This window comes from Pan troglodytes, chromosome 19 (genome assembly GCF_028858775.2).
Source record: "Pan troglodytes isolate AG18354 chromosome 19, NHGRI_mPanTro3-v2.0_pri, whole genome shotgun sequence".
Lineage (NCBI taxonomy): Eukaryota > Metazoa > Chordata > Mammalia > Primates > Hominidae > Pan > Pan troglodytes.
The window spans coordinates 12141310-12166697 of NC_072417.2; the positions used below are offsets into that span (position 1 = coordinate 12141310).

Consider the following 25388-nt stretch of genomic DNA (forward strand, 5'->3'; position numbering starts at 1 on the left):
TCTACTAAAAATACAAAAAATTTAGCCGGGCATGGTGGGGGGCACCTGTAGTCCCAGCTACTCGGGAGGCTGAGGCAGGAGAATGGCGTGAACCCGGGAGGCGGAGCTTGCAGTGAACCGAGATTGAGCCACTGTGCTCCAGCCTGGGCGACACAGCGAGACTCCGGCTCAAAAAAAAAAAAAAAAAAAAAAGAATATGCGTTGCCTTTGGAAAAATGATTTTTGATAGCCCTGTTCAAGGTTAGAAATTCAGGAAACAGACCAGCTGGAAGGGAACGAAGCACCTCATACACTCTTGGACCTCCCACAGAATACTTCCCAAGGTATTTTGGGGATAAGTTCAAATGAGATGTTCTCAGCCTTTCATCTAATAAACCAGTAAATATTACCAAGTCCACCCCAAGAATAAGAGGCAACATGGTTCTACGGCCTCTTCATCTTTAAACCTGCTCACCTGCCCCAAACGCTTCTGTCCCGCCCACACGGACGTGTGGATTATCTTGAGGAACAGCTGCCCTGTGCGTGGGTTGAAGATGAAGATGGCTCCGTTGATGGGCTTGGTTGTCAAGTTCCCTTCAAAGGTCTAGAGGAGGATGGCATTTGTTAGCATAGCCTACACAACACATCCCCATCCTGCCTTCTTCCCAGCATGTGTACACACTTAGCCCATGACTCTCCCACAGCCATGTACAGAGTCCCGCACCTATACACTGCTGCTAACACTCACCTTGTGAATAGTCACTCTGTAGACGTTGGTGTCATCCACAAACCAGATAATCTGGTTGGAGAAGAGCTCACCATAGTTCTGAGAAGACAAATAAGGCTCAGTGGGCTCAGATGAATAGAGCTGTAGCCCCTTGCGGATCCGTTCACGTAACACATACAGGGCAGGGTTTGCCTTCATGATCTTGGCCATGGCCTGTTGTATGAGAGGCTTGCTGCCTGGGAACCAGTTTCCATAGGCACTGTGAGGATAAAAGGGTCAAGAAAAGTTAAGACGAGAATGACAGCCCCAGAAACAAGACAAGCTGCCAACTCTACAGAGGAAGAAAGACTGTTCGCCAGGCTGACAACACTCTGCTCATGTGTACATACAGGCTGGAGAAGAGAATCAGTGACCCATAGGAGGAATGGGCCACTTCCTCTCACTTAGGTAAAGTAAAAAAGTATGACTACCTTAAAGTATGGAGCTAATGGAAAATACATGGATTATCTATTTATTTATTTATTATTATTATTATTTTTCTTTGAGATGGAGTCTCACTCTGTCGCCCAGGCTGGAGTGCAGTGGCGCAATCTCGGTTCACTGCAAGCTCCGCCTCCCGGGTTCAAGTAATTCTCCCACCTCAGCCTTCTGAGTAGCTGGGACTACAGGCGCGGACCACCATGCCCAGCTAATTTTTTGTATTTTGGTAGAAATAGGGTTTCACCATGTTGCCCAGACTGGTCTCAAACTCCTGAGCTCAGACAATCTGCCCACCGCGGCCTCCCAAAGTGCTGGGATTACAGGTGTGAGCCACTGCGCCTGGCCTGAAAATACATGGTCCTGAGCCTCAACTCACCTGTGCAAGTTATAGGCCAGGTCAATGGCGATGAGTACACCTGTGGGCGAAGGGTAGATACTCATGTTGTCGGTGGTGTAGTCCAGGAACTTGGCCCGGGCGTAGCGCTCAATGTCGTGGGAATCATAGTCCCCCCAGCGCAACTGGATGTCAATCCAGTATTTCTGGGTGGTGGTGCTGTCCATCACATCCCTGAGGATGAAGAGGGTTCAAGCTTCTAAGAAACCATGGGCATAACCAATGTCCCCAGAACCAGAACCACTTAAATCCCAAAACCATCCCACCCACTCCACCAACTTGTTCCAGGTCAGCAGGACCCCAGAGAATCAGCAGATCTGACTAAGGGTGTTGACAGGCTCCAAGCGTAGCACTGGCTCCAAGTTTGAAACAAAGGCAGACAGGACAATTCCTAAAGTTGCAGGGCTAGAAGAACAGGAAAACGAAAGTGTCCTGGCTGCCTAGGGCTGGGTCCTGAGGCACTTACTTGGAGTCAGCCAGCAATGAGGGCCGGGAGACATTCCACTTATAGGAGGCAAAGAGCAGGATATCTGCACAGGAAGAGTTCATCTTATATGACTTTCGGGGATGGATTGTCTCCTTTTGTACTGTCTCAATTTCCAGTGCATCAAGTTCCTGGTCAAACACCTGAAGGAAAACATGGAGAGATTAAGACTTGTTAAGGAAGCCCAATTAAAATCAGAGTTTGTACAATAAGATAATGAGGCAATAGGAGTCTCATCCTCAGAGCTTCCGGGGTGGATTTCCCATATGCAAAAGAGCAAGCTGAGCTGACTCTGTACAGCACGCTCTCCCCGCGATTCCACCTGAGCTGACTCTGTACAGCACCCTCTCCCCTCGATTCCAGCCCACCTGACATAAGTCCATAACGATGCTCTCATGGATCTTCTGCCACAAGTGAGCTCGGAAGATCTGGATGAGAGAGATCTTCAGCGTGGGGATCTTGCCGTGCATGAAGATACCCGTCAGGTCTAGCTGCACCTGAAAGCCTACATATACCTGCCAGGAAAACGACAATGTGACATTAGAGATCAAGAGACTCGGGCGCTCACGACATAACCAAGGCAAGAAGCAGCAACTGTCTTTAGCTTCCCCTCTCCAGTGTCAATCACACTCACATTGGCTCGATTAATGGTCGGGGACCACCAGAGGGTGAATCTACGGTTGGGAATCTGGTTCAATCCTGATCGCTGAGCATTAGTTAGCTTCTTCCACTTCATAGATTCCTCAAAGCCACTGGCCTTCTCCCTGGGGAGCAAGAGAAGCAGGTGAGGTGATATCCTGCCATCTCCCAGCACACTGCTAACCTCCTGGAGGTGGCTGTCTGGGAAACACCACAGGAAATCACAGAGGCATACAAGAGATGAGCTCAAAGGGTTGTGACAGGTCCCTCTAAGAGAGGAGAATCCTCACCAGAAAAGCCCCTCCCAGGTAGGGAAGTAAGTGCCCTTAAAGAGTGTGTGTTCCAGAATGCCTTCCACACCGCCCAGGGCCTGGATCATGTCTGTACGGTAGTTGTTCAGGTTCCAGAGCTTCCCATCATGCCGCTGGTGTGTCCACCAGAACGGATTCTGCTTCAAAACCTAGATGGCAAGGCAGGCACGGTCAAGCTTCTGGGTGCCTATTGCCCCAAGTTTCGGGGATAGCCATGGATTTTCCTGACTCAGGGAAAAGCTCCTCCCTCTACATACCTGATACTGCTTAAAGTCAGTTCTGACACGCCAGCCCTTATCATAAGCCAGTGTGTGCCGGTCCTTCTGGAAGAGGGTATTGATTCGAGGAATGCCACGATCCCATGAATCTTCTAGGTCTTCTAAAGTCAGGCGTCTTCCAAAAAAAGAAAGATTCAAGTCAAACCGTGATCTCACATGAGGAGCTCAGCACTCCTTCCTGGCCAAAAACAATTAGGGGCAGTAGAACCAGCCTTCTCCATACAACCATGGCATGCTCTGACCCTGAACACCACACGGTTCAAAGGCCACCACTGCCCCTGCCCCAGGGTTGGCATGCCCTCCTAGGTGCCCACCTGTTCTGAGCAATGGCCTCTTGCCTCTTGAGTGCGTACTCAGCCCAGACCCGCTGAGAATCAATGAACTCGCTCTCCCATGGCTGTATGTAGCGGTACAAGTTGGGAATGAGCTGGTCTTCTTCATGGCTCATTCCTGAACGAAAGTGTGTGATACCTACATCTGTCTGTTTGGACCACCTGTTTGGGGGTACAACCAAGATTACAGAAAAAAATAAAGCCTAAAACTAAAGAAATACCCACTTCCCTTAGGGCCTGAGCAATAGGGTTTAGAAATACGTTGAACCAGGCTGTACCTGAGGTCGGATTGGGGGATGAGCACATGGCCCATTGAGAGCATGCCGAGTCCACCCAGCTCCTTAGGGGTGTAGAACACAACCGGGGGGAACCGACTTGGCATCTTGGAGTTGAGTCCAATCTTGATACGTGTCTGGATCTTGTTCTCACACTTCACCAGTAAGTCCAAGAGCTCTTGGGTGTTCACCACAGCCTCCCGAAAGTATGTCATAAGGCCAATGAGAGCTGTATTCCACTTATTCACAATCTAAAGGTAGTAGAAAAAAAAGTAAATTATAGAAGAGCCAGGGGCGGGGAGGGTGGAGACTACTTGATCCAGTTAGTTTTATCCCTACTACTAAAGAAAGATTTGAGTTCAACATCATTAGTCACTAGGGAAATAGAAAGCAAAACCACAATGAGGCTGGGTACGATGGCTCATGCCTATAAACCCAGCACTTTGGGAGGCCAAGGTGGGAGGACTGCTTGAGCCCGGGAGTTGGAGACCAGCCTGGCCAACATGGCAAAACCCTGTTTCTACTAAAAATACAAGAATTAGCCGGGTGTGGTGGCAGACGCCTGTAATCCCAGCTACTCAGAAGGCTGAGGCAGGAGAATCGCTTGAACCTGGGAGGTGGAGGTTGCAGTGAGCTGAGATTGTGCCACTGCACTCCAGCCTGGGCAACACAGCGAGACTCCATCTCAGGAAAAAAAAAAAAAAAAAAAAAAAATGGTTCCCCTGGGCCAGGTGTGGTGGCTCACACCTGTCATGCCAGCACTTTGGGAGGCCGAGGTGGGTGGATCACCTGAGGTCAGGAGTTCAAGACCAGCCTGGCCAACATGAAACCGTCTCTACTAAAAATACAGAAATTGAACCCAGGAGGCAGAGGTTGCAGTGAGCTGAGATTGCACCACTGCACTCCAGCCTGGGAGACAAAGCAAGACTGTGTCTCAAAAAAAAAAAAGAAAAGAAAAGAAAAAGAAAAAAAAAAGCACACCAGATGGAGCTATACAAACTAGTGAAGAACACCAGAAATGGTAAGTATGTGGGTAAAATGCAAAAAATATTTTTTCTCATTTTGCAATTTCTACAAAAGATAAAGGCTGTTCAAAGCAAAAAGAGTAACAAAGTATTATAGCACTTATAATACATGTACAATTAAAATGTTATGACAAAAATACTACTAAGAGTGGGAGTGGAACTTAAAGTGTATTATTCTAAGGTTCTTGTACTATATGTGAAGTGATCCGTAGTAGACTAATGGTCAAAGTAGATCACAGTAAGTGAGCGATGTATATACTGTAAACCTTAGAGCAAACAATAAGAAAAAAACCATGTAGCCAAATAAGTGCAAAGTGGAGATAAAGTCACAAAACAACTAAATTCAGAAGAAGGCAGGACAAGAGAAAAGCAGAAAAAATAATAATAAAAAAAAAGAATAAGACGGTAGATTTAAACTGAGCTACATTGCCACATTGATAGTTACATTAACCTTAATTGAGGTATTTAGACCATTTGTAAAGCAAACATTGTCAAATTGGATTTAAATAAAAAGGCCGGGCATGGTGGCTCACACCTGTAATCCCAGCACTTTGGGAGGCTGAGGCGGGCCTCGGGGTCAGGAGTTCGAAACCAGCCTGGACAGCATGGTGAGACCCCCGTCTCTACTACAAATACAAAAATTAGCTGAGCGTGGTGGCACGCGCCTGTAGTCTCAGTTTCTTGGGAGGCTGAGGTAGAAGAATCGCTTGAACTCGGGAGGCAGAGGTTGCACTGAGCCAAGATCATGCCACTGCACTCCAGCCTGGGCAACCAAGGGAGAGACTCCATCTCAAAAAAAAAAAAAAAAAAAAAAAAAAAAAAAAAAAAAAAAAGAGCCAACTATATGCTGTCTATAGGAAATAAACTTTAGTTACAAAGACACAGATTAACAGTAAAAAGATGGAAAAATACACCCATGCAAACTCAAAACAAAGCTGGAGTGGCACTACTGATTAAGACAAAGACTTCAGACCATGGAATGTTATCAGGAATACAGAGGGATATTTGATACGATAAAGTAGTCAACTCGTTCAGAAGACCTAATAATCCTAAATACATTATGTAACTAATAACAGAATTTCAGAAATGATGGACCTGAAAGACAATAAACTCACAGCTGTAGCTGGATCTTTCTCTCAAGCAAGACAGGGTCTTGCTCTGTTGCCCAGGCTGGAGTGCAATGGCACCATCTCCACTCATTGCAGCCTCCACCTCCCAGGCTCAGGAGACTCTCCCGCCTCAGCCTCCCAAGTACCTGGGACTACAGGCGTGTACCACCACACCCAGCTAATTTTTGTATTTTTTTTGTAGAAATGGGGTTTCGCTATGTTGCCCAGGCTGGTCTCGAACTCCTGTGCTCAAGCAATCCACCAGCCTCAGCCTCCCAAACTGCTGGGATTACTAGAGATTTCTAATACTCCTCAGTAATCGATAGAAGTATACAAAAAATATCACTAAGGATATAGAAGACTTAAGTAATGTAACCAACTGACTGCACCTAATGTTTGTAAAACAACCTAACAATAGCAGAATACAGATTAACAGATATTTTCCAGCACACATAGGACAGGCACCAAGAGAGATTGTACACTAGGACATCAAAAAGTCAGCCTCAGCCAGGTGCAGTAGCTCATGCCCATAATCCCAACTCTTTGGAAGGCTGAGGCAGGAGGATCGCTTGCGCCCAGGAGTTTGGGTCCAACCTAGGCAAGAGTGAGATCCCACCTCTAAATGAATTAATTATTAAAAAAAAAATCTTGATACATTTCTTAAAACTAAGATCATATAGAACATGTTTCCTAATCATAATGGAATCAAAGCAGAAACTAATAAGGGAAACCCCCAAATATGTAAACAGCATAATTTGAAACAACCTAAGGTGAAATATGAACTCATAAGGGAAATTAGAATATACTTTTAACTAAATAAAAATGAAAACACAACATATTAAAATGTGAGGAATGGGGCCGGGCACGATGGCTCATATCTGTAAGCCCAGCACTTTGGGAAGCCAAGGCGGGTGAATCACGAGGTCACGAGTTCAAGACCAGCCTGGCCAACATGGTGAAAACCTGTCTCTACTAAAAATACAAAAAAAAATTAGCTGGGTGTGGTGGCGGGCACCTGTAATCCCAGCTACTTGGGAGGCTGAGGCAGGAGAATCGCTTGAACAGGGTAGGCGGAGGTTGCAGTGAGCCGAGATCGTGCCACTGCACTCTAGCCCGGGCAAAAATGTGAGACTCTGCCTCAAAAAAAAAAAAAAAAAAAAAAAGGGAGGAATGCAGCTAAAGCAATGCTGAGAGGAAAATTTACAGAAGTGAATAATTCTATTAGAAAAAGAGAAAGGTTGGCCAGGCACGGTGGCTCACACCTGTAATCCCAGCACTTTGGGAGGCTGAGGTGGGTGGATCACGAGGTCAGGAGATCGAGACCATCCCAGCTAACACGGTGAAACCCGTCTCTACTACAAATACAAAAAATTAGCTGAGCATGGTGGCAGGCGACTGTAGTCCCAGCTACTCAGGAGGCTGAGGCAGGAGAATGACGCAACCCAGGAGGCGGAAGTTGCAGTGAGCCAAGATCGCGCCACTGCACTCCAGCCTGGGCGACAGAGCAAGACTCCGTCTCAAAAAAAAAAAAAAAAAAAAAAACGAGAAAGGTCAGCTGGGCACGGTGGCTCATGCCTGTAATCCCAGCACTTTGGGAGGACGAGGCAGGTGGATCACGAGGTCAAGAGTTCAAGACCAGCCTGGCCAAGATGGTGAAACCCTGTCTCTACTAAAAACACACAAAAAAATTAGCCGGGCGCGGTGGCAGGCACCTGTAATCCTAGCTACTCGGGAGGCTGAGGCAGGAGAATCGCTTGAACTCAGAGGGCGGAGGTTGCAGTGAGCTGAGATCGCGCCACTGCACTCCAGCCTGGGTGAGAGAGTGAGACTCCATCTCAAAAAAAAAAAAAAAAAAAAAAAAAAGAAAAAGAGAAAGGTCCAGGCCAGGTGCGGTGGCTCACACCTATAATCCCAACACTTTGGGAGGCCGAGGCAAGCTGATCAGGAGGTGGTCAGGAGATCGAGACCATCCTCGCAAACACGGTGAAACCGCGTCTGTAGTAAAAATACAAAAAAAAATATTAGCCGGGTGTGGTGGCGGGCACCTGTAGTCCCAGCTACTCGGGAGCTGAGGCAGGAGAATGGCGTGAACCCGGGAGACGGAGCTTGCAGTGAGCAGAGATCGCGCCACTGCACTCCAACCTGAGTGACAGGGCGAGAGACTGTCTCAAAAAAAAAAAAAGAGAAAGGTCCAAAATTGATAATCTAACCTTTTACCTTAACAAACTAGCAAAGGAATGGCTATGATAAGAGAAGAAATCAATGCAACAAGGCCAGGTGTGGTGGCTCACACCTACAATCCCAGCACTTTGGGAGCCCAGGGGGGTGAATTACCTGAGCTCAGGAATTCAAGACCAGCCTGGGCAACATGGCGAAACTGTCTGTATCCAAAATACAAAGAAAAATCAGCCAAGCATGGTGGCATGTGCCTGTGGTCCCAGCTACTTGGGAGGCTAAGGTGGGAGGGTCTCCTGAGCCTGGGAGGCAGAGGTTACAGTGAGCTGAGACTGTGACACTGCACACCAACCTGGGTCATAGAGACCCCATCTCAAAAAAAAAAAAAAAAAAAAAAAAAAAATCAATGCAACAAAAAAGAGAAAAACCATAAAAATTAATGAAACCAAAGCTGTTTCTTTGAAAAGCTGAATAAAACAAGATAGCAAACCACAAAATACCAAATGATATAGTCAAGACTTTAAGGCAAAAAATGTCTTCTGAACAATTATTGAGGTGAAAGAGTGCGTTGGCTGGAGTTACTACAGTAATCTGCCTTGAGCAAATGGTATTCAGACAAGCAAGGAGAAAAGACTGCAGGTGAGATAACAGCTCAAACCCTACTATGAAAGCTAGACTGAGCATCTCGCATGTCCACAGGATGAGACAACCAGGCAGATCTACAGAAAGGAGGGGGGCCGGGTGCGGTGGCTCATGCCTGTAATCCCAGCACTTTGGGAGGCCGAGGCGGTTGGATCATGAGGTCAGGAGTTTGAGACCAGCCTGACCAACATGGTGAAACGCTGTCTCTACTAAAAATACAAAAATTAGCCGGGCATGGTGGCAGGCACCTGTAATCCCAGCTACTCAGGAGACTGAGGTAGGAGAATTACTTAAACCCGGGAGGCGGGGGTTGCAGTGAGCTGAAATTGTGCCACTGCACTCCAGCCTGGGCAATAGAGCAAGACTCCCTCTCAAAAAAAAAAGGAGGGCCAGGGGCCAGGATGGGCTAGATACTGGGGTAAAGGCAAGTGGACGATTCCCATTAGGTTTAGTAAATTCTTGGACTGCACTTGGAATTGCTGATGTGTGTAACGGAACACAGTATTTCTGTTGTAGTTAACAGTGCTCTATCCCTGAAGGGGAGGAGGCATAAATTCCTGAGGAACCCAGTGTTCCTTTACTAAATAGCAGAAATTCCTGGGGGATAAGGGGAGGCAAGAAGGAAAATAATATTTACTCAGGTCTACGTGTACTAGGTACCATGGTAAGAAATTTATATATATTATACCTCTTATGTCTTCATAAAAAAACAAGTTATAGAACTTGCCCATGACATAGCTTTTTTTTTTTTTTTTTGAGATGGAGTCTCACTTTGTCACCCAGGCTGGAGTGCAGTGGCGCAATCTCAGCTCACTGCAACCTCCACCTCCGGGGCTCAAGTGGTTCTCCTGCTTCAGCCTCCAGAGTAGCTGGGACTACAGACATGTGCCACCACACCTGGCTAATTTTTGTATTTTTAGTAGAGATGGGGTTTCACCGTATTGGCCAGGCTGGTCCTGAACTCCTAACCTCGTGATCCACCTACCTCGGCCTCCCAAAGTGCTGGGATTACAGGCGTGAGCCACCGCACCCGGCCTATTTATTTATTTTTAAATATAAACAGGATCTTGCTATGTTGCCTAAGCTGGTCTCAAATTCCTGGGCTCAAGCAGTCCTCCCACCTCGGCTTCCAAAAGTGCTGGGATTGCAGGCATAAGCCACCATGCCCAGCTTTATCATGCAATTTACCAAGTAATATGGCTTACTAAATACCCCGTTTCATTTAATTCTCACAAAAGCTGTCTGAGCTAGGTCCTATCAGTATCCCTATTTTACAGATGAGGGAATTGAGGCCCAGCATGGGCAATATTCCCAAGATCCCAACTAGTAATATGACAAAGATATGATGTGAACCCCATCTGACTCCAGAGCCTGTGCTTCTAACCACTAGAGTCAACTGCATCCTTACCCTCTCAGACACTCCTCCACTCCTCAGCCTCTAACTTCTGATATCCAGTTCCCTGATGCCTACAATTCTTTCCCAGGCCAACGGCCTCTTCTGCTCTCTCTCCTCTCCCCTCTTCCAGTATCTCAATGGGGTCTAGCATTCTTTTTTTTTTTTTTGAGACAGAGTCTTGCTCTGTCACCCAGGCTGGAGTGCAGTGTTGCGATCTTGGTTCACTGCAAGCTCTGCCTCCCAGGTTCCTGCCATTCTCCTGCTTCAGCCCCCCCAGCAGCTGGGACCACAGGCGCCCGCCACGACACCCGGCTAATTTTTTGTATTTTTAGTAGAGATGGGGTTTCACCGCGTTAGCCAGGATGGTCTCAATCTCCTGAACTCGTGATCCACCCGCCTCGGCCTCCCCTAAAGTGCTGGGATTACAGGTATGAGCCACCGCGGCCGGCTGGGACCCGCACTCTTGATTCCCTTGCATTCAATCCCTTACCACTCTACAACTGTCTTCTAACAGAGCTCTATTCCTTAATCACCAGTGTAATCTATCCACCTTCTGCATCCCTGTCACTGAGTAGCTGGGTGATTCTGGGAAAAACAAATGCTCAGAGTTGTCTTCCCAAAACCCAGCTGAGCTCCCAACACACCTTCCAATCCCTCTCAGTTTCTTCAGCAATCATCATACCCTAATACCATGAAATTCACTATGCACAACTCTTTCCCCTAACTGCAGCCCAAGAAAAGCTGAAAAACTCAAAATCCTGTTATAGCTTCCCACTAACCTCATCGATATCCACATCTTTCCAGACCTCTTTCCCGTCAGGTTCAGAGGATTTTTCCTCTGCTTGCTCTTTATTCTATCCCTAGGGAGACCCTCTGCACCTCTGCTCATCAATTACCTACTTTTCTTTTCTTCGAGACGGAGTCTTGCTCTGTCGCCGAGGCTGGGGTGCAGTGGCATGATCTTGGCTCACTGCAACCTCTACCTCCCAGGTTCAAGCAATTCTCCTGCCTCAGCCTCCCGAGTAGCTGAGATTACAGGCACCCGCCACCGCGCCTGGCTAATTTTTGTATTTTTAGTAGAGACGGGGTTTCACCATGTTGGCCAGGCTGGTCTCGAACTCCTGACTTGGTGATTCACCCACCTTGGCCTCCCAAAGTGCTGGGATTACGGGCGTGAGACACTGTGTCCAGCCAATTCCACACTTTTCTCTTGTACACTCAACTGCTACTGGGCTCCTTAATTAAAACACGCTCAAGTCACTGTCATTCAAAAACACCTGCACTGACTTACAGCTCCCTCTAGGTGGCATCTGATGTCCTTCCTTCTCTTCAACTGGCAAACAGATTGTCCTTGCTGTCTCCACTCACTCACTTCCCATGAAGCCTCACCCACTGCCATCTGGCTTCCATCCCTACTATTTCTGTAACAGCTCCTGCTAAGGTCACCAATGACGTCCTAACTGTCAAATCCAATGGATACTTTTCAGTCCTCATCTAACTGAAATGCTGTTAGGCAACTGACACTGCTCAGCATCACCCCAATTCTGGACACGTGTTCCTGAAGGCCTTGGTTCCAAGACCCGGCACCCTCCCACAGGTTCTGACCACACTTCATCTTAGTATTCCCCACAGTTCCAAATTCCTCCCTCTCCCCTTCTCACTCCACATTGTCCCTGGGTGATGTCACTCATTCTTGAGCTTTTGACCTTTTGTGGATAGGCTCCGAAATCTACATCTTTAATCCAGACCTGTTCTCCATGTTTCTTCAGACTGCTTCTCACCTAGGAACCTCTAAGCTATCCCTGACTGCTCTTACCTTTCTAGTTTCATTTCTCTCCCTGGAATGTCTCACTCATACTTTTTAAATCAAATCTAACAGCTCATCAATTAAAGAGGCACCACTAAGGGAGCAGGAGGAATCAGGAATCTACACATGTGTATATATGTACTTAAATATGTATCTTGGAACTGAAGAAATAAGGTATAAATAAATACCTGGGGAAATCTCCATCTGAATGTTCTCAGGAACTTCAAACTTTATATATCCTAAACTAGATTTCTTTATCTTCGATCCTAAACCTGTTCTTGTTCATGTGGTCTTCCAGTTGGTGGCACTAACACCCACCTAGTCACCCATGCCAAAATCTGCACATCATTTTTGACTTTTCTTTGAGCATCCCAGGACCACAAAGTTCTGCTGATTTTATCTGCTAACTTCTTATCAAATCTGTTCCCCTCTTCCTACCTCTAGTTTCAGTGCTCTCATCATTTTTATTGATTTATGTATTTTTTTGGAGACAGAGTCTCACCCTGTTGCCAGGCTGGAGTGCACTGGTGGGATCTCAGCTCACTGCAACCTCCGCCTCCCAGGTTCCAGCGATTCTCCTGCCTCAGCCTCCTGTGTAGCTGGGATTACAGGTGTGTGCCACCACGCCCGACTAATTTTCATATTTTAAGTAGAGATGGGGTTTCCCCATGTTGGTCAGGCTGGTCTCAAACTCCTGACCTCAGGTGATCCACCTGCCTGGGCCTCTCAAAGTGCTGGGATTACAGGTGTGAGCCCCCGCGCCTGGCCTGCTCTCATCATTTTTATCTGGACTTCTTCAGTGGTCCCCAAACCTGGTCTCCCATCCTATCCTTTCAGGTCCATCTTTCTCACAGCTGCAAGAGTGAATCATCTAACACAGAAATTTGACAAAGTCTACATCTGTAGTGTGGGAAGTCAAAAAAAAAAAAAAGAAGAAGAAAAACACATCTGACAAAGTCACTCTGTGCTTAAGACCCTTACATGATTCTTCCTAAGGTGTGCGATGCCCTCCATGATATGGCTCTCCACTATTTACCTAGCCTCATCTCTTAACATTCCCAATTCCACAATTTACTCCAGCAAACCTTGAACTTTCCATGGTCCCATGTACACCAAGCTAGTTACATCGCCACACTTCTGGCTAAAGGAATGCTCTCCCTCACCTGTCTCATCACATGCTACTTCTTTCAGGAATCCTTTCCTCTTCCACTTCCAGACTGGGCTAGAGCAATCACTAACTCTAGTGCTCTCACAGATTCCCAGATACAGGTTAATCTAAAACCCAAAATGCTCACAAAAAGCTGAAACTTTCTGAGTCCCAACATTCTGAGAACCAACATGACGCTCAAAGGAAATGCTCATTGGGGCATTTCAAATTTTGGATTAGGGATGCTGAACCTGTAAGTATAATGAAAATATTTCAAGGCTGGGCACGGTGACTCACATCTATAATCCAGCACTAGAGAGGCTAAGGCAGGAGGACTGCTTGAACCCAGAGTCTGAGACCAGCCTGGACAAGAGAGTGAGATCCCAGCTCTACAAAAAATTTAAAAATCAGGCCGGGCGTGGTGGCTCACACCTGTAATCCCAGTACTTTGGGAGGCTGAGGCAGGCAGATCACAAGGTCAGGAGTTCGAGACCATCCTGGCTAACAGGTGAAACCCCTTCTCTACTAAAAATACAAAAACTTAGCCGGGCGTGGTGGCAGGCGCCTGTAGTCCCAGCTACTCAGGAGGCTGAGGCAGGAGAATGGCGTGAACCTGGGAGGCGGAGCTTGCGGTGAGCCAAGACTGCGCCACTGTACTGCAGCCTGGGTGACAGAGCAAGACTCCATCTCAAAAAAAAAAAAAAAAAAAAAAAAAATTAAAAATTAGCCAGGCATGGTGGCGTATGCACCTGTGGTCCCAGATACTTGGGAGGCTGAGGTGTGAGGATCACTTGAGCTGCAGTGAGCTATGACAGCGCCACTGCCCTTCAGCCTAAGTGACAGTGAGACCCGGTCTCTAATAAAAATAATGAAAATATTAAAAAAGAAAATCTGAAATCCAAAACATTTCTGGTCCCAAGCATTTTGGATAAAGGAAACTCAACCGTAATGCAATAGTTCTAAAACATAACAGAACGTATCCTTAACAGACTTAACTAAAAAACAGAAAACATTCTGCGCATGCAAATGCCGCACATTTAGAGATATGAAGGTCGGAATGCAAGAAAAATGTTATAGCTAAGAGTTACTCTAATGGAAACCAGAGTAAGGTAACTTTTTTTTGTTTGTTTGTATTTTGAGATAGAGTTTTTGCTCTGTCGCCCAGGCTGGAGTGCAATGGTACGATCTCGACTCACAGCAACGTCCGCCTCCTGGGTTCAAGCAATTCTCCTGCCTGAGCCTCCCAAGTAGCTGCGATTACAGGCGCCGGCCACCAGGCCCGGTTAATTTTTGTATTTTTAGCAGAGACGAGGTTTCAGAACTACACTGGACAGGCTGGTCTCAAACTCCTGACCTCAGGTGATCCACCAGCCTCGGCCTCCCAAAGTGCTGGGATTACAGGCGTGAGCCACCGTGCCCGGCCGAGGTAACTTTTTAAATTTTGCAAAACCTTAAATATACGTAGTTCAAAATTCCTCAGATTTTTCTTTCTCAATTCCGGTTGCCTTCGGCTGGGCCTCTGAAGGTAAGTGAAGGAGAAACGAACCCCGAGATGCCTACGAGGGCTGCTTTTTCACAGGTTCTCTATGCCACTGGTTAACATGACTTAGATAAGCCCCTGAGAAAATGCAAAAATAATGCTTTTCTGTTCAAAATAATAAATCCAACTTTTACTCTTGCCTTAATTTAGAATCATCACAAGTCCACAAGAAGGAGGCTACACAATTTCTACAAGGAACGCTCAGAAAATAACGATGAAGTGACCTGACATACTATAAGCCACTATGGCACAGAGCATGGAAACTGGCACACTAAGCAAAGAGGAGAAGGAAGCAGCCAGCAGGGGACGAAGTGAAAGGGGTGTGAAATGAGCAGAGGACAGCAGAGGACAAGAGGGAAGCTGGGCATGACGGCTGTACCTTGGTGAAGGTGGTGGACCCAGAGGCCATGAGAATCTGACGCACGCGGTTGTGGAAGCGCTGCATTGACTCATCGTCCACACGCAGGAAACACTGAGCTGTGCGCTCCTTAGTAACCTAAACCACAAAGTCAAGGTTAACGTGTCCGAGGAACTCCCATAGAAGCAAGAGCCAACTGTGCCCACCACTCAGTCTTTCCACCCAACAAGACTCCGGTGACTGACCCAGGAAGTGCAGGCGCGTTCATGTCACTCCCAGCCCCGCCCAGGCTGTACCTCATTCTGCAGGTTCCAGACCCCGTCCTTGTGGGTGAACTCCTCATAGCTGGTGCGGCACTTAGGCAGGATGCGGCACTCGAAGCCACACATGTTGAATAGCAGGTTGGGGTTGTCCTTACTGTACACAGACACGAAGCTGTTCTCCCACTGAACTGTAGTCACTGACCGTGGCAAGCGGTTCTTGATGTCCCAGAATACTGCCCGGCCTCTGCCCACAGAGAACACATGGTCACAGCAGTTTCTTGGAAGGAACTTCCCTTCAAAGGCCAACTGATGACATCCTGACACAGCCACGCCTCTCCCACCCAGGACGCAGCCTCAGGTATGCCCTCTCTGGGCCCTTAGCCTATGTCCTTCCAGCTCACACAGCCCCAACCTAGACTCACAAGTTAACATCATGTTTCATGAGGCGCATGCGGGCATCTCGGGGCCAGCACTTCTTGTTATTGTAGCCAACGATGTTTTCATTATTGGGGTCAGGGTGCTCTGTCAGGTAACGTTGAATCAGGTCCCGAGCCTCATCTGCTGTGAACCTACACCAGACCAGGTACATTGCTGAGGCCCCAGTACACTGAGATTTGGGACACCCACAAGTCCTCCAGCTCCATAGACGGAGACCCCACCCCATCCTACCCCCACCCTCCCCGGGCTTCATTCCATTTTATTTTATTTTTATTTATTTATTTTTTGAGACAGATCCTCGCTCTTTCCCCAGGCTGGAGCGCAGCGGCGCAATCTCAGCTCACTGCAAGCTCCGCCTCCCAGGTTCACGCCCTTCTCCAGCCTCAGCCTCCCGAGTAGCTGGGACTACAGGCGCCCGCCACCACGCCCAGCTAATTTTTTGTATTTTTAGTAGAGACGGGGTTTCACTGTGTTAGCCAGGATGGTCTCGATCTCCTGACCTCGTGATCCGCCCGCCTCGGCCTCCCAAAGTGCTGGGATTACAGGCGTGAGCTACCGCGCCCGGCCGCTTCATTCCATTTTAAAGCCCCAACAGCAGTTAAGTCAACTCAGGTACAATAGCTGATTTCAGAAGCAAAGCATATGCCTCAGTACCCTGCAAGGCTAGGAATCCAGGAAAGCCCTCACCTGAAAAAAATATGGATGCGATCAATGTATCTGCAGAAGAGACGGATGGGGTGGGCAGCCTCAGTGGCTATGTCCTGGAAACTGAGAAAGTCATTTGGCATCTGAGGGGGCCCAGCCATCTCACTGGCCCGGTGCAATCCCAATACAAGCAAATCCATCACCAGGCCATAATACTGCACGATGAATGAGGCAAACTGCAGGCCTCTGATGATCCCATATGAATTCGTATGGTTCATGTCCTAGAAAGAAAGAACTACAATTCTTAACAACGTGAGCCATGCCCCAGGATTCTCCAGGGTTAACCTCTTTGGTTCTCCCCTCAGCAAATTCTACTTTTTTCCACTCCCGAGGCGGAGTTGTGCTCAGTCACCCAGGCTGGAGTGCAGTGGCGCAATCTCAGCTCACTGCAACCTCCACTTCCCGGGTTCAAGTGATTCTCCTGCCTCAGCCTCCCGAGTAGCTGGGATTACAGGCGCCCACCACCACACCCAACTAATTTTTGTATTTTTTTAAGTAGAGACGGGGTTTCACCATGTTGGCCAGACTGGTCTCGAACTCCTGACCTCGTGATCTGCCCGCCTCAGCCTCCCAAAGTGCTGGGATTACAGGCGTGAGCCACTGCACCCAGCCTCCTCCTCAGCGAATTCTGAGTCAGTGGGCCAGACAAGCACTCCACACACAATTCCATGCTACTGCGCCTAAGACGCACCTTATAGTTGATGACGACGTTGTTCTTGGCTGTCATGTAGTCGGCTATGTTGTGGTCCACGATGAGGCGCAGCAGCCTATTGAGCAGAGTCAAGTCGATCTTCTCATACATCTTCTCAAAGCGGGATTCCAGCATGACATTGCACTCGCCTTCACTCGTCTCCCACACGTCCTGCAGGTTATTGATGCCTGAAGAGTAGCAAGGCAGGTCTCCAGCAGGTTAGAAATCCTCTTGCAAGACTAGCCCCACAGTAACTATCATTACCTTCCATAACCAATCCCATTATGATTCCACGTATTCATCTGGATTGCTTTGACTATGGGCTTTTCCTCAGTTTAACACGAATACTACTTCCCTTTACTACCACGCATCAAGAGAGTAAACCAATCATGCTGCCCAGATGAGATTTTTGACGTAGAACTAAATTCCTGCCCCGTTCCTCACAGGGCGATCTCATGAAAGTTCTACCTTGACACCACTTGTAAACAAGCAGCGGAGGTGGTTCTGTGTCAGCAGGCTTAATCCAGGGTGGGAACAGGCGGCGCTTGTCGGCTTCATACCACAGGTACTGGTCCAGGTAAGCATCAGTTATCTTCTCCAGGGGCTCAACGTCATATACTGGAACAAGGTGGCTATAGAGATCCATGAACTCAATGCCCACCTGTGGGACAAGGAGGCTGGTTCACACCAATCCACCAACTGCTACCTTTGGTAGAACCAAAAAGAAAACTTGGGAGGCCTCACTCACCTCTTTGAAGGCTCTCTGTGTGAGGAGGTGACGCTTGATGCGGGACAGCGCCTCGTGGGGGTTATCGTAGGCCTGCTCGATCAGACCTAGCTCCTCCCTCTGAGACTGGTTCAACCGAGACTTCACACTGACAAAAGCAATGGGAAGGGTGAATGGGAAAACTAGGAGGAAGTAAAACCAGGAAAGACTGGGGCTACACCTTCTTTCTTTGGACTCTGAGGATGACGCCATTCCCTGCTGTCACCTTCCCAGCAGGAACCTATCTACCCTACTACTCACCTATAAGCTTCCTTGAGCCGCTCCAATGCCAAGATGAGCAACTTGGTGTCATGCTTATAGGAGAGTGGGGGGAATGGGATGGGTGAAAACCTGCGGCTTTCCAACCAATGCACTGTGGTGGTATATACTGCCACTGCTTCCTCCGCTGTGATGTAAGGCCCGTCCTGTAAGGTGGACATGAAATTAGCCTCCCGCTACAGCCCGATCCCGCCAGAACAAGGTTCAGTCACAACTCTACAGTCCTCCCTCTTGCCCACTCCCCCACCACTCACACCCAGCCCAGCCTACTCTGCCCAACCTTCAGGTAGTTGTGCTGCCGCTCCTGTTCTGCCTTCAGATAGAGCCGGGTGAGGCGGCCCAGATTCTTTTTACAAACAGTCTTGTCCACAGTGGCCCCTCGGCGGATCCGTTCTCGGTTGTAGTGGGCAGTGTTGGTCCACCAGTCAGCCTTGGCCTTCACGTATCGAAGGATCATATTCTCTATGGGCGTCGGCAGCCCGGGGACCTAAAAGTCCAAAAAGCACAATCAAGCCAGGATCCAGCCAGGCACTGTGGCACACATCTGTAGTCCTGGCTACTCAGGAGGCTAAGGAGGATCGCTTGAGCTCAGGAGCTTGAGGCCAGCCTAAGCAACATGGTGCTTCTTTTCCCTGTCTAAAAGGGAAAAGAAAAGAGATTGGAGCCAGATAGCCCCCTAATGATTCCCGAAGTGGTAATCCTAACCTAAAGACGGATGTTTACGCCTCCAAGGAAATAAAGAGACACCCACCTTCCAGGGAATGTTGGCTTTCCAGCAGCGCCAGGCTTCACTGAGGTGCTGCAGGATTGTCCGGGCCTTGTTCTGCTTGATCCCTTCAGGCATCATGTCCAGAATATCATGCATCACAGCTGCCCGCAGCTCAAGGTCAAAATGTGACTCCACTCGCTGCTTTGTTACTGTCTTTGCCACCCCCTTTGAGTGTCGACCTGGAAGTAGAGAGTCCCAAGGGGATTACAAGGAAGATTCCTTGCTTTCAATAAGGGTCTCTACCTTCATGCTCCTCACTCATTATGGTTATTAATAAAATTAGGTATTAACAAAGCGTCCCTATGCCCAGCATATGCAAAAAGACGAGCTACCTTAAACATTCACAACTATGCTTCTGAGGAATTTCCACTCCTGCAAATGCATGACTGCCTCTCAAGGCCCCAGAAGGAAGCCCAAGAAATAGAATACTAGGTCAGACTCATTTCAGAACTGGACCTAAAGGCAATCCAGTAGGAAGAGTGCTCATACAAGAGCAGGGAACAGACTCAAACAGGGGCAGGTACTTTTGAAGCAATAACAGGAGAAGTTGGACACAGAGAAAACCACTCACCTTCAAACTGCCGGGCCAGGAGGTTGCCAAGCCATCGCTCCAACAAAGGGGTAATGCCACGCATGAAAAACAGCCAGACTCGCCAACCGGCAGCCCAGAAGCCACAGCCAGGACCCTTCCCTACAGGGCCCTACGATCCCAAGCAGAAGTTAAGAATACAAGTTAGCAATGCATTTAAACAACAATAGAAACCTGGGCAGAGGTGGGGCATATATGTATAATATACATACGGAGGAATGTATGTATGGCAGTAGAGGGGTAAAAAGAAAAAAAAACTCTGGGACCTCAACATCTAGAACAAAAGGGTAAATGAGAAACCTTAAGGCAAAAACCAGGAATAAGATCGCCCATGTGAATTTAAAGGAGCAGTAAGGACACAGTCATAGCTGCTCTCCAAATAGGTCCCTGGAAAGAGCCCTGTCTAAATGTATACATGAAAAAAGATCTGAGAAAGTTAAGTCCAGTGAGGCTGGGCACGGTGACTCACGCTGGTAATCCCAGTACTTTGGGAGGCCGAGGAGTGTGGATCACCTGAGGTCAGGAGTTCAAGACCAGCCTGGCCAATACAGTGAAACCCCGTCTCTACTAAAATTTCAAAAACTAGCCAGGCATGGTGGTGCGCGCCTGTAGTCCCAGCTACTTGGGAGGCTGAAGCAGGAGAATCACTTCAACCCGGGAGGCGGAGGCTGTGGTGAGCCAAGATCGTGCCATTGTACTCCAGCTGGGGCAACAGAGAAAGACTCAGTTTCAAAACAAAACAAAAATTGCCAGGCGTGGTGGCAGGCACCTGTAATCCCAGCTACTCGGGAGGCTGAGGCAGGAGAATTGCTTGAACTCAGGAGGCGGAGGTTGCAGTGAGCCAAGATCGTGCCATTGCACACCAGCCCAAGAGACAAGAGTAAGACTCTGTCTCAAAAAAAAGAAAGTCAGTAAAGTCAGGGTCTCACCGTGTTGAAACGATAATAGATGAGATGCTTCAGGTCCTTGCACATGCGAATCTGTCGCATCAGCTTGTATTTGTATCGATACATGCCCGTCAACTGCCCAACATGGGCAAATATATACTGCAATCCATCTGCCAGCTGCAATACAATTGCCCCATCAGACCTGGAGCTTAAACCAGCTCCACGGTCAGCACAGGCTTCCTCCAGCCTCCTCACCCAGGCAGGGGTTGGGAATACCTAACCTTACCTGGAAGGCATCCACATTGCCCAGCCGATACTGCACGTGACTATCCACCACCAGCTTAGTCAAACGCAGAACTTCCCGACACAGGTGGAAAGCATTCCCAAAACGAGATTTCTTTCTTTCCTGGAGAAGATGCAAAAAACAGAAAGAACGTGAATGAGCAATGGACCCAACTGATGTATGCCTTCATCAGTAGCCAGAGGAAAACAACTGTCCGTCCTTGAAGCCCAGGAGGCCCCTAGGGTCCAATGCAGGTACCTTGGTGGTGAGCGTTTTCACAGGCTTGAGGTTGAAGTTGTAGTCCAGGTGCAGGTAGTTGAGGTTTTTGCGGTGAATGAGAAGGTTGAGCATGTTGTAGCCCTGGCGGCAAACCTGGAGCCCAACCTCCACCCAGTCCAGCTTTGTGGACTGAAAGAATTTGGTGGCTTTGAAGGAGCGGAACAAATACCTGAGGTGGGAACATGGAGAGTAAGAGTCAGCCTACTGATATCTCTGGAACAGAAGTCTGCGCAGGGGCCCTGGGGCACCTTACCTCTTCTTTTGAGCCTTAGGGGGCCGATGCTTCAGGGCATTCAGCACATAGTACTTAAGCAGCTTCTGGTAGGAGACCCTCACTTTCACAGGCTGCCCGGCAGGACAATGCTCCCGATACCTGGAAAAATAAGCCCACCAGAGTTTGGCCATCTCTTCTTCCAGACACTCTGCTAAAGGCTGCAAGCCTTGGGTTGTCTACCATTTTTATGAAAAAAAAAAAAAAAAAGAATTTAAAAAAAAGGCTACATGCCCACCTAGTTGGAGTCTTTTCTCCTACACATCCACTATCATTCCCCCTGCCACAGGGAAAAACCTTACCAGTTCTTGACAAGGGGTATGTCCAGGGCCCGACGGGTGCGACCAGAGCGTAGGTTGAAGGGCCGCGGGGCCCAGAGCAGGGCAATGCCATTGGCTGTATTGTCTGTATAGAGGGGTGTGTCCTTCAGGAAGGGCTCCACAAACTCCGGGAGCTCAAATTCCTCATCATCATCCGGCAATGGTTCCTGGCTCTGAAAAAGGAATCCCTCTAAGGGTTTAGCTCCTGCTGAACTAGGTACAGACTTAAGATGAGGGAAATTCTCTGGGGCCAAGCACAAAGCCTGTATCTGCTATGGAAACTGGGCTGTCTGACAAAAGCAGCCCTGAAGTGCCAGCACAAAGGAAACCAAGACAGCAAAGAACAAGACAGGGCCACCAGGAAAGCAAGCGTCACTTCTCACACCTCAACTGGCTGACCACCAGAAAGCCTCCCAATGGAGCCCCAACATCACAGGAGGTCAACATTGCAATCATCTCCCACCCAAGCTCCAAACACTGGGCTTGGACACAACGGAACACAGATGAGCATCAAAAACATTATGGTAAGCTTAAGAAGCCAGTCACTGAAGACTACATAGTGTACTATTCTATTTCATTCTATTATATGAAATGAGTAGAATAGCCAAATCTATAGACAGAAAGTAGATTAGTGGTTGCGTAAGGAAGTTGGGGAGAAATGGCGAGTAACTGCTAAGGGTTTCTTTCTCAAGTAATAAAAATATTCTCAAATTGCATGTCATGACAGTTGGGACAACTCTAAGAATAAGCTAAAAACCATCAAATTACACACTTTAAATGGATAACTTGTATGGTATGTTAACTACATCTCAATATAAAGGCTAAAACAAACAAACACAATAGAGACAGACCAGGACAGATTATCTAGAGCACCCAAGAAAAGAACCATAAAGTCCAGAAGGATAATCACAGAAACCAGGATTATACCAATGACATGTTTTAAAGCAAATGCTGAATTCTCATATTCGCTTATAGCTCAAGGGGAACACTTAGCAAGACGGAAAACACGTCTCCCTCCACCTGAGCGTTTAGTAACGTCAGCCAACCTCACGCATTTCTCCTAGAAGAGCTGAGGGAAAGCGTCCCTTCCCTTCCTCACCTTGACCGAGTGCCTATGGGAGATTGGGTTGATCAAAGGGTCAAAGTAGAAAGCTGGCAAATCAGGATCCTCAGTTTTGATGAATACAACATTGGGAGTATGGTACCTAAAATGAAAGGAAGAGTCAGCCAAAGTTTTCCCGCTCTGGCCCAACCTAAACAGCAGCCTTCTCCTTTCCAAATGTTGTGTTCCAGGTCTCTTACCAGGTGAGGTGGACATGGTGTGGAAGATTGTTGTACAAGTAAGGAAAAGCAATCTTGTACTCAGTGCGGATAGGCTGCCGGATGATAATCTTGTTAATATCGTTGAATTCATTCCAGTCTTCATCCCTAGGGTACAACATCAAGAATAAGCAGACTTTTTTTTTTTTGAGACAGGGTCTCACTCTTATCACCCAAGCTGGAATGCAATGGCATGATCATCATTCACTGCAGCCGTGACCTCCTGGGCTCAAACAATCCTCCCACAGCTCAGCTTCCCAAGTAACTGAGACTACACGAAGCTGCGAGTGTCACCACACCCAGCTACATTTTTTGGTAAAGATAGGGTTTTCCCATTTTGCCCAGGTTGGTCTCAAACTTCTGGGCTCAAGCAATCCTCCTGCCTCAGCTTCCAAAAGTGCTGAGATTACAGCGTGAGCCACTGCACCTGGTGCAAACAGACTAATTTGGAAGTTATATCAGGACTTTAAGGATCAAGATTACGTTTTATTCAATTCAAAATGTCTAAAATCCCTAATCTCTCCAACTCACTGTAGGTTGATGTCTCGAACAAGAGGTTCAAATTTGGGTCCTCCAGGAATGGCCATATTGAGTGCCTTGGACGTAAAGAAGGCCTTCAAATCAAACAGGTAGAAGTAGTTATCATCCACCAAGTCCGTCAGGAGCTGATTAGCCAGGCGGTAGAGAGTCGACATCATAGGTAGTGTGAACTGCCAGCGCTGGTAAGTGGAGCCATTTACATACCTAGGTAAAAAATGAAAGGCCCACCTCAAGTAAGCAGCTAGACAAACCCATACCACCTACTGATCTCCCAGGACTCCTTCTGCGTTTCCAGAACTCCTCTCAGGAGTAGTATCTCCATCTATCACTCACTTCCTGCTGTCCCTCAACGGCTGGTGGTCATAGAACCAGTCCAACACAGGGGCGTCCTCCTCAGGGTCCAGCTCTAGCTGAATGGCCTCCAGTGGCTCAACATCTAGGATGTTGTCAGCATAGTCCAAGGGCGGCTCCTCATCATCAAAAGGGGGAAAACGCATCCTCTTGAAATGCCTCCTATCTCTTTTTTCTCGGCGCATCATAATCCACATTGACCTGGAAGGCAAGAACATCACACAACCATTTCTACCCACTGCCTCCCAACCACCACCACCACCACCCACCATATTTCAGCCTTTCTCACCCCCACTGGGAGATGTAGACAGGTTCAATGACCCAGGGAATCTCATTGACGAAGGAAATGGCTCCAGTGATGTGGTACAGCACAGGCACATCCCGAATCTGCTCCCAAGGCATAGGCATGTTCTCCAGGAGTTTGAGGACTGCGTGGGGCATGTACTTTAGGGCACTGGCACATTAGAAAAAGAGAAGGCTATCAGAAATGACGAGGTGTTCTGCTACCTGTCCCATGCAGAGAAGCCACATGTTCCTGTTCCACAGTAAATCCTACCTTACAATCCAAACTCCCAAACTTAGCCCACAGGCCCTTCCTAACCAGAAACCCTGCCTCTCCCTCTCCAACTTCACCTTGCACCACTCTTCTTAAACGTCATAATCCCACAATGCTGGTATCAGATCCTCTAAATCAACGGCTATCCCTCTGGAGATAGCTTTGCGGCTGTCTCACATCCTATTCCCTCCGCATCTTCCCATAAATCATAATAAAGCATTCGCCATACTTCACTATCACCAGTTGTCTCATGTCTATCAGGCCACTAGACTGCACACTGCAGAAAGGCAGAGATTGTTACCCTCTGCTCGCTACTATATCCCTAGCAGCCAGCACAGTTCTCAAAGTATTTTTTGAAATAAACAAAACTTCCAGTTCATTACATGCCAAACATTTTTGTGTCCAAATAGAACAGGAATCTGCTAAGACATCTGTACCTGTACTCGCCCAGTTTAGAGCCACAGAAAAAACAGGAGTAGGGAAACCTCTGAAATTAAATACCCCAAACACAGAATTCAGGTCCCTGAGGAGCGACAGGCTGCCACTATGCACAGTATCCCACTCTGGACTTCAACCAGCTCAACCATAGGGACATCTTATTTTTCATTTTTTTTTTTTTTTTGAGACAGAGTCTCGTACTTTCGCCCAGGCCAGAGTGCAGTGGCGTGATCTCGGCTCACTACAAGTTCCGCCTCCCAGGTTCACGCCATTCTCCTGCCTCAGCCTCCCAAGTAGCTGGGACTACAGACACCTGCCACCACGCCCGGCTAATTTTTTGTATTTTTAGTAGAGACGGGGTTTCACCGTGTTAGCCAGGATGGTCTCGATCTCCTGACCTCATGATCCACCCGCCTCGGCCTCCCAAAGTGCTGGGATTACAGGCATGAGCCACCGCGCCTGGCCAGGGACATCTTAAAACATCATCAACAGGACAAATTAAAGCACCAGTCCCAGATCGGGAAGAGGGGGAAACAGACTGCAAA

General features: G+C 47.9%; 1 protein-coding gene across 1 annotated transcript in view; it reads right to left on the reverse strand.

The window, feature by feature from the left end:
* The window catches only part of PRPF8 (pre-mRNA processing factor 8), a 33779-nt gene that overhangs the window by 6845 nt on the left and 1546 nt on the right, over window positions 1–25388 (reverse strand). Inside the window, exons 4-34 of the mRNA XM_016931138.4 lie at window positions 24139–24303; window positions 23832–24050; window positions 23490–23702; window positions 22941–23066; window positions 22738–22843; window positions 21621–21811; window positions 21301–21420; window positions 21027–21216; window positions 20772–20891; window positions 20528–20662; window positions 19581–19710; window positions 18992–19188; window positions 18521–18727; window positions 18223–18386; window positions 17944–18070; window positions 17664–17856; window positions 17196–17383; window positions 16487–16725; window positions 15784–15930; window positions 15395–15605; window positions 15120–15236; window positions 3903–4150; window positions 3607–3786; window positions 3272–3407; window positions 2994–3163; window positions 2699–2828; window positions 2433–2579; window positions 2047–2207; window positions 1563–1754; window positions 728–965; window positions 455–583 (exon numbers count right to left, since the gene is read on the reverse strand). Coding sequence (XP_016786627.1) covers window positions 455–583; window positions 728–965; window positions 1563–1754; window positions 2047–2207; window positions 2433–2579; window positions 2699–2828; window positions 2994–3163; window positions 3272–3407; window positions 3607–3786; window positions 3903–4150; window positions 15120–15236; window positions 15395–15605; window positions 15784–15930; window positions 16487–16725; window positions 17196–17383; window positions 17664–17856; window positions 17944–18070; window positions 18223–18386; window positions 18521–18727; window positions 18992–19188; window positions 19581–19710; window positions 20528–20662; window positions 20772–20891; window positions 21027–21216; window positions 21301–21420; window positions 21621–21811; window positions 22738–22843; window positions 22941–23066; window positions 23490–23702; window positions 23832–24050; window positions 24139–24303 — 5236 coding nt within the window. The remainder of the gene's footprint in view (window positions 1–454; window positions 584–727; window positions 966–1562; window positions 1755–2046; window positions 2208–2432; window positions 2580–2698; window positions 2829–2993; window positions 3164–3271; window positions 3408–3606; window positions 3787–3902; window positions 4151–15119; window positions 15237–15394; window positions 15606–15783; window positions 15931–16486; window positions 16726–17195; window positions 17384–17663; window positions 17857–17943; window positions 18071–18222; window positions 18387–18520; window positions 18728–18991; window positions 19189–19580; window positions 19711–20527; window positions 20663–20771; window positions 20892–21026; window positions 21217–21300; window positions 21421–21620; window positions 21812–22737; window positions 22844–22940; window positions 23067–23489; window positions 23703–23831; window positions 24051–24138; window positions 24304–25388) is intronic.